General features: G+C 42.8%; 1 protein-coding gene across 4 annotated transcripts in view; it reads left to right on the top strand.

Moving 5' to 3' along the window:
* The first annotated feature begins 4,916 nt into the window (after window positions 1-4,916).
* ARIH2 (ariadne RBR E3 ubiquitin protein ligase 2) overlaps window positions 4,917-12,036 on the top strand; it is a 44,528-nt gene continuing 37,408 nt past the window's right edge. The window contains exons 1-3 of one of the 4 annotated variants that reach the window (XM_033132093.1): window positions 4,917-6,612; window positions 9,408-9,469; window positions 10,730-11,073. In XM_033132093.1, coding sequence (XP_032987984.1) covers window positions 10,825-11,073 — 249 coding nt within the window. In that variant the 5' untranslated portion in view covers window positions 4,917-6,612; window positions 9,408-9,469; window positions 10,730-10,824. Of the gene's footprint in view, window positions 6,613-6,732; window positions 6,969-9,407; window positions 9,470-10,729; window positions 11,074-12,036 lie in introns of those variants that run through there. The other 3 variants (XM_033132090.1, XM_033132092.1, XM_033132091.1) reach the window with 3 other exon arrangements.

Raw genomic sequence — 12,036 nt, 5'->3', positions numbered from 1 at the left:
TGAAGGCGTGAAATGAGGCAGGGATCATAGAAGGATGGAAAAGGAGATAGAACCCCAGAGGCATTAGCAGAAAACCTATAGCAGATTTGAGACATACTGCAGTGCCCATGGCACATCTGGGGACATAGCTGGTTAGTGTCGGGTACACAGTTTGGGAACCAGGAGAGAGGTAAAGGCCAGAGACAGAAGTTGGGAAGATTTCATCATAAAGACATATATGTAACCCCGGGAAGACTGTATCATGGGAGAGGGGCCGCATGAAAGGAGGAGCCCCCAAAGCAGAGGTTGCTATTAGAATTTTGGAGAAAAACTAAGAGAAAATGGTGCCTTTGAGTCCAAGGGATGAAAGAGTCAAATGCTGGGTCAAGCTAAGGAATTTTAAGTGCTCATGAGGTTTAACTAATCATCACTGATGACATTTAGAAGACACTTGCCAGAAGTGTTGGCATGTGGTGGGTCTAATAATGAACAGGCAGCAAGAAGGCAGAGGCACTAAGAGTCAGTTACTGGTTCAAGGAGCTTGGTAGGGAGGGGAAAGGAACAAAGAGTTCAAGGAGGGTTTAGATTTCAGTGTTTGTTTAAGATGGGACTGAGATTGAGGGAAACATCAAGAAAGGACAGAAAGCACAGCTGATGAGGCCGGGTCCCTGAGGTGGTGGTGTGGCATCTGCTTTGTGTGGCCTCCCCTGGCAAGCTGCTTCTAAATGCCCTGGGATCTCCAGCGCTCTCACTCTGAATATCTGGAATTGAGTCCTGACACAAGTCTTTAAAACTCTGTGACTGAGTTTGAGAAGCACCCATTGTTAAGAATTTCCAAGATAGAAGTGTTCGAGTTTGGCAAAGAGATAGCCCACAAGTTGTAAAGTAAGGTTGCATAATACCTGAAACACAGGTATAAGATGATTGTTGTTAAACTGTTTATCTGGGTCCCTGTCCTCAAAGGGCTTCAGTCTGGCTGGGGAGAAGAATCTCAGACATTGGAACAAGAAGGAGCTGTTAGGAGGGAGCTCAGGTGCAAAGCAGGTTGTCAGTTCTGGTTGAAGCCTGACATTTCCTCCTGACTTCCTACCCCAGTGAATACTGTTGTCTTTGTTTCCCACAGATTATGGGGAATTTTCACCATGAGAGGGCAGTACTGTGTTAGTGTCCAGGGCACACATTTACTGAGCACTTCTGATTTGTAAAACTACTCATCGCTAGATTAACCTCAGGAGTTTTATTGGACAGAAGGCCCAAGAGTCACAATTTGGTAATGGGACCTTGTTTCTTTTATTTATATTTTGTAACACTCTGGCTGCAGAGGAGGAGCTAATTTAGAGTCAGTTTGCACTCAGAGCAATTTCAGGAAGAGATGGTATTTGATATAGATAGAACAGCCCTCCTGGTAAAAATCCAGTAAACCTACCCACCTCCATGACAGACCTCAATGTGGACTCAACTCAAGCCCACCAGTAAAACGTAATCAATAATCCACTATACAAATGGTCTTCCTGCTTCCTGATGTGGTTAGCCTTACACACCGCTAGAAAACTTACCTGAAATTTAATCTATGTCATTCCCTGGCCAAAAAAGCTCCTCAGTTCTTTATTGCATCAGAATAAACTACAAATAGCTCAGGGGCAATCGGAGCTTTTCATAGTTTCATGCTAGTTTACTTCTTCAACTTTGTTTTCCCCTAGACTATATCTTCATCTCTGAGCAAACTGAGCTTCTCCTGATTTACCATACAGATCTGCTACTTAACTGCCCCTTTTCACATATTTTCCTCTTTAGCACAGGTGTCTTTTCTCTCTCCACTCTGTAACATGTTGATACAAGAGGTGTATCTGAGTTGCTACCATATGCTAGACATCGTCCAACCAGTGGTTCTTAGCCATTTGTGGGGAGGAAAATCCCTGGCACCCTCTCCCCAGAAAAATGTACATATGCACATGTACCTCCAGGTTTGCTTTCAATTTCATGGGAACTTGAAGCTGTCCTTGGACTCCAGATGAGAAATCTTGTTCCTAGACCCTGGGAATCAAACATGAAAAAGGGGCTAATTTTCCCAATGTCTATCCTTCCTTTCTTCTCTTTCCTTCTTTCTTAGCTCAAATTCCACGTCTGGGCTGAAATCTCTCCAATTTCTGTGCCTCTCATGGGCTCCAATCCTGCCTCTCTAGCTGCCCAAAGAGATCTTGAACTCAGTACACCTGAAAGTAAGTGATATCCAGGAAAAAGGAACCAGATAACAGATCCATATATACACGGGAACTTAGATCATCATAAAGGCGCTTTTCTAAATAGTGGATAAAGAATGATCTATTCAATAAACGGTGTTGGGACAACTGACTCTCTACACATCCTACCAAACACAAATTCTGGATGGATTTAAGAGCTCAACCTAAAAAACAACAATATAAAATATAAGCATTTTGTACATGTCCTTCCAGGACCCTTTCTATGCATCTACATATGCATTTATATCTAATAGGTACACACACAAACACACATTTACACAAAACCTTTTTCATTAAAAAAAAGCTATTGTAAATATAATTCCGCTTTTTTACTCAGTGAAAGGTGCTATTATCCCCATTTCACAAATGAGAAATCTAAGTCATAGAGAGGTAAGTTTCCTTGCGCAAGGTCACTCTGCTAGGAAGTTGCCAAACTGGGATTCTCACCCTGGCTATCTGGCTCCAGACCCTACCTTTTGTAGGCCTCTAAGGCCAAAGCCTATGAGAGAGAGCTTTGGAGGGTTTTGAACAAGGAAATGACATGTTTTATGCTTTAAAAAGATCTCTTTAAACAACGGAGAGAACAGATTTAGTAGAGCAAGGGTGGGTAGATGCACGGAAACTACCTTAGTTAAGCGACCTGCTCACATCCAGGGACATATTGTGATGGCTTGCTCTGGAGCACCAGGTGGTGGGAAGTGCCTAATCAGGACATATTGTGGAGGTATGGCACGTAGGAATTGCTTATGGATTGAATGTGGAATTTGAAAGGGAAAGAAGAGTCATGGGAGACTGGTGAATTTTTGGTCTGAGTAAATAGTGAGAGATAATGACATCACTGAGCTCAGAAACACTGGGCGGGGGGTGCGGGGAAATGCCAAGTTTGGAGATAAAATTGAGTTTTGTTTGGGACATGTTAAATCTGAGTGCTAACATGACATCCCAGTAGGGGTGTTGAATGGACAGTTGAATGTATTGAGTGTGGAGTTCAGGGGATTAGGTAGGCCTAGAAATAAAAGCCTAGAAGTCATCAGTGTATTGGAGGTACATACTTAATTAGGCAAAGAGCTTGGATAAGGTCATTAGAGAGTGAGGGTAGATGGAGCAGAAGCTGAAGATGGAGCCCACCGACTCTCCTGTGCAGTACTCCTCACAGCAATTTCATACTTACTTAAATATTCCTCTAATTTCTGAATCCGCTACTAGGCCAAAGCTCTTTGACTGCAGGGACCATGGTCTCCTGCCCTCTCCATTAAATCTAACAACATGGTACCTGGCCTATAGCTGGGCTCAAAGAATCAAAGGCATTTTTCAAAGGTGATTTGGCTGTATCTATCACAATGTAAACTGAGCATAGAAGTTTACTCACTAATTCCATTTCATTTTCCAAAAATTCCGAACCATTTTCACATCTATGCAAACAGTAGTACATCCAAGGGTGTTCATTGCAGCACCAGTTGTCATTTCACCTGAGTGAAAAATCAGAAACAGATGACCTGCAAAAGGAGCGTGGTAAGATGACAGTATAATCACACTAGGAAATATTGAAGATGTGGTAGGCTCAGGAGCCAGACGGCCAGGGTTAGAAGCTTAGCTTGGCCACTTCCTAACTTTAGAGCAATTACCACACCTTCCTGTGTCTTAGTTTGCTAATTTGTAAATTGGGAATAATAATAGGACCTTCTACTAAATGAAGAAAGCAGGATGATATTTATAACAGCCTGTTAAATTTTTTAGAACTTTGTATAAATATATGTGTATATGTGTATAAATACAGATATGTATGTAGATGCACAGAAAAGGGTCCTGGAAAGATGTGCACCAAACTCTGGAAAATGGCAGCAATCCTGGATAGGGTAGAGAGTTGGAGTGAGTTAATGGGAATATTCACATGTTGCTATCAACACTGTTGTATAAATTTTTCACAACTTTAATGTATCAATATATTATCGTGTAATTAAAATCAATAAAGGCAAAGATGAAAGACATATGTATGATATATATGTAACATATGCTACGTGACAGATTACATTTTCCAAAGATGGCCACACCAACATGTATCCCATTCCATATGTTCTTCTTACAGTGTGATATCGTGTTGGTATTCCTCCATCAGGGGTAGGGTTTCATTTCCTCTCCTTGAACCTGAGAGGACCTTTGCTTGGACCAATAAGATGTGGTAGAAATAATGCTGTGTGACTTCAAAGGCTAAGTCATAAAAGGAGATATGGCTTCCACTTGGTTCTAAGGCACTTATCCTTGGAACCCAGCCACCATATTTCCAGAAAAACAAGGTCACATGGAGAGGTTGTGTATACGTGTTCTGACTGACAGTCCCAGCAAGGCCACTACCAGATGCACGAGTAAATAACTATTCCTGTAATTTTAGCTCTCAGAGTTTGAATCTTCTAGCTGAGGCCCCAGACACTGAGGAGCTGAAATAAACCATTCCCCCAGATTCCTGTAAACTGTCCAGATTCCTGTCCCACAGAAACCATGAGAGTTTAGATATATTTTACACACATATATATTTTGAAAATGGAATAGCACATTGTTTCACATCCTAGTCTTATCACTGAAGAATGTATCATAAGTACCTTTCCTTGTCAAGAGGGGCCTTTGTATAGCATGATTGTTGATGGCTTTCTTTATTGTATATTTTACCATAATTTAACAAACCCTTACTTTTGGACGCTTGGGATGCTGCAAACTTTTTCCTGTTAGAATCATCATTCCAAAGCACATAAATGCGCACAAATTTTTATGTGTATCCTTAAATGTTTTGGCTTAATTTTTAAATTTACTTCCTGGGGAGAGATTGCCACTAGTTAAAAATATTATCATCAACCCAATAAATGTTTATTTAATGGAGTAATACTGAAAACAAGGTTGGATCTGTGCCCTTAAGAAACTCACCTTCACCAGGGGAAAGACACATGAACAAATAAAGAGGATTCCAATATATTGTACATGCACCAGTATGCTTGTGACCTCATTCTCTATTTAGCAAGTGCAATAATGCTACAGAAAGACTGATTGTTCCCCTTATTCACTGGAATTTATTACCAGCAACCCAAAGTGAGAGCTTCTAATTGACATTTCATTTGCAGAAAATATAATTTGGACCCTTTGCTAGTATAATTTAAAGGGATATGTTTTCTCAAAACAAATGTATTAAGGTACACTGGATGATAGACTTTTATGTTGCTAAATACCAAATTCATAATCCTACAATATATTACTCATTGCTATTAATTTTCACTCCAAATTAATTTGGGGCTTTCCAGTATGTGTTTGACTGCATCTGATCTTGGTCCATGTTCTGTGTTAAAACTGGAAGCTGAAACCCGTATGTAAGAAATACATGAGTGCATACAAGAAGCAAGCACTAAATTAGAGAGCCCGTTACACATCATTTGTCTCGAATATCAGTACATACACGACTGGTGTACGGGTGGAAATCGTTTGGATTATCTACGGACTTGCACATCCCAATACAATGCCTAACATCACCAGCTTCACACTGGCGTTTGCACTCGTGCAGCAGCAACCTGAGTGAGCCTCCGTGGCTCGCTCCATCCATAACACTTGACAACAGGTCCTAGTAGGTACTAGAAGTCATAACTGGCACTTCTTATACTGTTTGAAGAAACTGGGCAGCAAGGCAATTAAGAGTCAGCCTTGTACAGTCACTGGAAAGCCGAAGAACTGGGCGGCGAATCCAGTTGAGGAAACGGGAGTGAAAACCCGGCGAGGTCCTGCGGCTCGGGGGCCAACAGGCCACAACCTGAGCGTAGGCGGAATTCCGGCCCGGCGCGCTGACCCGAAGGCCCTGTTCTCCTTCGTCCAGCGAGCCGAAGGGAAACAACAGTCCTTTACCAACTCCACCGACGTCAGGATGTCTTCCCGGTACCCGACACTCGAGTTTACAAACAGTGAAGTAAGGAGTCCATCAGAAAAACGCGGGTTAAAAATATCCTGGCGGGCAGCGCTGGGAGGCGAAAGCCAGAAGCGATGCCGTGACTGCGCTCCAGTAAGCCGAGCCCTCTCGTCTGCTGCCTCTCGCAGCCCTCCGCGCCGGCCGTGCCCTGGTCAGACCCCGGGATCCAGCGCCGGGATACCACAGAGCGCCAGCAGAGGGGTACTATTACCCAGCGCACGCCTCGACCCCTGCGACCGCGGGTCGACCCCGGCCCGGAAGTGACGCAACCACGCCGAGCACTTCCGGAGCGGCGGAGACGGCTCCGCTGGAGGAAGCGACGCGGGCCTTGACCGGCGTCGGCTTGCCGCGTCCGCCGCCGCCGCCGCCGCCGCGCTTGTGTCCGATCCCTCTGGCCCCGCCCAACCCGGTCTGGCCCGTCCGGGCTCAGCGGCCGCGGGGTCGCGCCTTCCGGTAAGTGTGAAGCGCGAATCGTGGCCTTGTTTACCCGGCGGGTCGGGGGAGGGGGTGGGCTTTCCGTGCGCCTCCCTAGCCCGACTGGGGCTCCGCCTTCGTCGCCGCCTGCGAGGCCCCGGCGTCCGCGGTCGCCGGTACAGTCTCAGCGCCCCCCGCCGTCCGCGGACGGACGGCTGAAAGCTACGGCCGGGGCGGCCGAGCGCCTGGCGTCTCCGTTATTCCTTCTTCCGCCGCCTTCTCAGCTCGCGGAGAGGTCGGAGGCCGTCGCCTCTGACCGACTGGCGCCGGCCTATCTGGGCCCTCCCCACCGGGCGCGCCGGGGAAACGCGCCACCTCCGGGGCTCCCCGCTCAGGTCATTATGGAGAGCTCTCCCAGGGCCGCCCGCGCGATTAGTTAACGCCCGCTTCTGAAGGGTCCCCCAGCGCGTGAGTTCCGTGTCCTCGCGGATGTCCCGGCGCCTCGGCAGGGACCAGTGGCCCAGGAGCTGCGCCGCGGTGGTAGCCGCCGGAGAGGCAGCCGCCTTCACGGATGACTTCACCTCCGTACGGGTTGTTGCTCTGTCCCGTAGAACTTTGTCACAGTGGACATATTCTATGACTTTGCCACACGTAACCATTGTGGCTAGTGTGACTGAAAAACCAAACTTTAAATTGTATTTAAGTTTTAACTTAACCACTTGTAGCTAGTGGCTACCCTGTTTGACAGTGCGGGCATTAGGGTAGGGTGTTGAAACCAAGTTGCTGGTTCATATTTTTGTACCAAGTAGTTCTCTTTGGAAATGTCGGCTTAGTAAAGGACCATTCGGTGCTAAATACTATATATGAAGTAAACACCGTCAGATTCACACAAAAAAGTCCGTTTTATTCTTGTCAACTTGAAAACTGAGTCGTCTTCAGCTTAGCTCCCTTAGTCCAGGGTGGGTGTCAGGTCTTCTGAACACATAACTTTGTGGGGAAAAGTAATTTCTTTTACTCCCTTTCGGACTGGGATGTAGGGATAATATTTAACATCTAAGAAATTAAAAGCATTGTCATCATTTCTGCTAATAAGGCAATAACATACTGTCCCCTTTGAGCTATGTCAGCGCTAGGAATATTTAACTTTGGCAAGATTGAAAATTAAGTGTTTATTTAAATCTGGACCTAGAATACCCAGTAAGCACGAATGGCCTTCTCTTTTTTCAGGTTCCCCTTTAGGAGAGGAGCCTTGATTCTTGAATATTTAGTTGGTGAGGAGTCTGGGCAGCCTCTAAACCCAAATCCTGGGGAGAAGTCCAAAGAAAGTGAAAACATGCTCTTTTGCTGTGATTCTGGAGGTAGCTTTGTGGATAGCATTAGGCTCTCTGGAAGGGTAATAGGGAATTATGAATCACCGTAGGTCATGGAGCTGGTGGAATTATGACACTGTGGGCTCTTCTGTTTGCCAGCAGTGTGGTCCTGGGGAAGTTACTTAATCTTTGTGAACTCGAGCTTCCTCATTTGTAAGAACAGGATGATAGCCACTTTGTGGGGTTCTGAAGATTTAGTAAGAGTGAATCTGACCTGCAATTGGCTCCCATTACATGAGAGCTATTATTGGTAGTGATATTTTGTAGATGGGAGCAATATTCATAGATTCTATTTGCCCCGTAAATAGTATTTTACATAAACACACAGGCAAAAGAAAAAAGGTAAAAAAAAAATCAATTTTCCCTCTACCATTTTGGAAATAATCTTCTACAATCATTGTTTGGACTTTGATATCCAGTTTGTTTATATTTGCCTGTCTATGTTTGGAAGTTAATAAGCTCAGGTTTTCCAAGAAATTGTAAAGGATAAAAAGAATAGACATAAAATTTTCAATTGAGTAAGCAGATAGTAATTGTCTAGTCTGGGATAGCGGGATCTGTATCTTTGAGAAAGTCAGGTGGCCCTTTTGAGCATGTCAGAAGAGAGGCTAGAAATGGGTGTTAATATTGCCTGGTGGCATCCTGTATGGGACATTTTTTAATTTGAAACTAATTTTTTCATGAGTATAGTGAGATCTGAAATATTGGCAGTATTCTGTGTTAAATTGCCACAGTGGAGGTGATTTGATAGTAAAAGTTCAGTTTCAAGTCAGTTACAATTTACTTTGTCAACCTCCAACACTCAGGATTGAAATTGTGGTAAATTCAGGGACTGAACAAGAGGAAATAGGGGTAAGGTGGTGGGCTTTCAAACTGAGGCAGGGAATTGGGTATCCATTTCCATCACCAGTATTCCAGGTAAAGTTGTCAGCTGTTTACTTTGAATACTTTTTTTTTTAGACGGCCATGTAACTTTTGTCAATGTAATTTTGACAGGGATTTCTGTGGGACATATAAGAAAATACAGTTGACCCTTAGACAGCGTGGGGGTTAGGGGCGCTGACTTCCTGCACAGTTGAAAATCTGTGTCTAACTTTGATTCCCCCAAAACTGAACTACTAATAGCCTGCTATTGACCAGAAGTCTTAAAACAGTCAATTAACACTTTTTGTATGTTATATATATATATTATATGCTATATTATTACAATAAAGTAAGCTAGAGGAAAAAAATTTAAGAAAATATTAAGAGAAAATACATTTACAGTATTTATTGAAAACAATCCACACATAAGTGGACCTGCGCATCTCAAACCCATGTTGTTCAAGGGTCAGCTGTAATTTCATATTTACCCTGGACCCTTGCTGCTTGTCCTTTCAAATGTCTTTGCTTTTTAAAAAATAAATACAAAAGTAAGATGTCAATTTAAAAATATGCAACTAGAATTCTCTCTTTTCATTTTAGATGGAAATTATATGACAGACTATTTGGGTGACATCTTCCTGAAAGATCTTCAAGAATTGCAGGTATTTTTTATTTCAAAAGTAACATTTTTCTCCTAAAAGAAAAATACCACAGTTAAGTTCAGTTGTGAGTAGGTGGTTCTACCATATAATACAATTTGTTGAAAGTCAGATCACAAATATTATATATTTACTGCCTTCTCATTCATGTGATTTTTTTAAAAAATGGGTATTTATAATTATCATCAAACTTAGGTTCACTGACTTTTCATTATACCGTTAAAAGGCGGCTCTGCAGTCCTGTAGACTGCTTACATATTTAGTATATATTCATTTTTAATCTGTGTTTTAATTATGGTTGATTTTTTTGAGAGATTTTCTACTTCAGATAGACTCAACATTTATATTTAATCCAGATTTAGTTATTTAAATTATTTACATACTATTCAATCCAAATGCTCTTGCATTTTAAGGTTCTGTTTTTAGATTTAAGTCGCTGTTTGATACTGTTCCTTGAGATGCAGTTAGTAGTTTTGATTGTTTTCTTTTCTCAACTAGTGTTCTCTATTCATTTATATGTAATTGAGTAACATTTTGACATGTGAAGATTTTTTAGTAGCTGTTTCCATTTAAACTCGTTTCTTCACCCTAAATACATTCTAGTTTTCCCTAGCTTTGATACTTTCACTATTGGGTCAGTTCTTCGCCTGTAAGAACCCCCTTTTAAAGGATCAGTAGAACTCTTTAAAACTGAGAAATCAATTAACTTTGCAGACTAGAGGAGAATGTTGAAGAACGATGTGGCTTTTACTTTTTCTTTACTAACAATACACCTGTTTTGCAGATACCTTAGAGCAATGTCTATGAAAGAATAATATTCTTTTCCTACATATTATAGTGGGAAGGAACTGTGTCCCTATTTACTGTCTGTGTCACCACTAAGTGGGGCATGATTAGTAAAGAGATTTTAAACCTTGGTAGCTCAACCTTTAGAGTGTTCCCGTGGTGGGCAGCCAGCTGTGGGGATGTGCTGCTCTGGTACAGACTCTGGCAGGAAGGACAGGTCCATGGGAATCTGACTCACTGACATGGAGCAGACAGCCTCACCCTTTCATGTGAAGTTAGTATTTCCCTCCAGGAACGGGTTTCCCTTTGATGAGCCTGGGCAGGAAGAAGATGATGAGGTTACCTGTATGAGATGAGACTTGGGAATAGGCCGTGTTAGGGGTAGGGCCAGGGCCGTGCCATTTTGATTTTTGAATGGTTTCTGCTAGAACTTCTCACAGGGCAAGTAACACTTTTTTTTTTCTTTTTATCCTTTAGAAGACAAAAACACTAATGCATTTGAGAAAGTGGTAAAGTGTGGGGGGAGGGGAAAAACCCTGCTTTCCTGATCTGCAACTTGGCTGGATGCTAAGATGTCCGTGGACATGAATAGCCAGGGGTCTGACAGCAATGAGGAGGATTACGACCCCAATTGTGAGGAAGAGGAGGAGGACGAGGACCCTGGTGACATCGAAGACTATTACGTGGGAGTGGCCAGCGATGTGGAGCAGCAGGGCGCCGATGCTTTTGATCCTGAGGAGTACCAGTTCACCTGCCTGACCTACAAGGAGTCCGAGGGTGCCCTCAATGACCACATGACCAGCTTAGCCTCGGTCCTAAAGGTGAGCCTTCTTGTCAGTGCCAAGTGGAATCCCCCCAATTAAAGCTAAATCTGAGTTGTTGTTAACCACCATTTCCTCCAGACTGGCTGAATGGCCCTGTAGCTGGGAATCACATTTAAGTCTACGTTGCATCATTTTTGGACACATTTGATGCGTTTACTTTGTTTTCTAATATATGTGTATTTAAGGCCCTCAGATTCCCAGACTGCTAAGAATTAGAAAGGAGGGGTGGGGTGGATACAGGAGATAATAGTGCAGAGTACGAGTAGCAGAATTGCATAGATTAACGTTTGTTTCAGAAAGTAGTAAGTCTTACGAAACTTTAGGAGGTAAGGTAATGATAAGCATCAGATCACCATCTTCTCCACAACCATGTGTGAGTGACTGATAAATGTTTTGAGAAGTACCTAGATCTTCAGTTTGCCCTGAATAATCTGTGTCTCTGAGGTAATGAGGTCATTTGTTTCATATACTGATGACTAATGCCTAAAGTTGAAAGAGATTTTAGTGATAACTGTAAGAATAAAGTTCTCACAGCTTGTATTTCACTGATTTGGGGGCAGGGATATTCATATTTAAGAGAATTTTAAAAGAATTAATAAAATTGGTTATTCCAGCAAGACTCTTCTTTTTAACAGTTGAACTGGCGTACTTTTCAGTGTCTTGCCGCTCGGGCCAGTCATCGTCCTTGCTGTGTATGTTTTGTAGCACGTGATACTGCAAGCCGTACTTAGTATATTCACATAGAACTGTGTACGGTGGGTATTCTTAGGGCCATTTGGACAATTTCCCACCATGTTTCTCTGATGTTGGTCGTTATATAAATGGGGACATTTCTCTTACTTTACTGTTTTCCCTGACCTTCCTTCTGGAACTATTATGTGGATTTTTGTTGCCTGCCCAAATAGAAGATCAGGGGCACATTGGTATAATTTCAACCAAATGATTTTCTTGTTGGTATTT

This window comes from Rhinolophus ferrumequinum, chromosome 17, assembly GCF_004115265.2.
Source record: "Rhinolophus ferrumequinum isolate MPI-CBG mRhiFer1 chromosome 17, mRhiFer1_v1.p, whole genome shotgun sequence".
NCBI classification, from domain to species: Eukaryota; Metazoa; Chordata; class Mammalia; order Chiroptera; family Rhinolophidae; genus Rhinolophus; species Rhinolophus ferrumequinum.
Note: the sequence above shows the minus strand (reverse complement) of the source record. Positions and strands in the feature narration are given on the sequence as shown.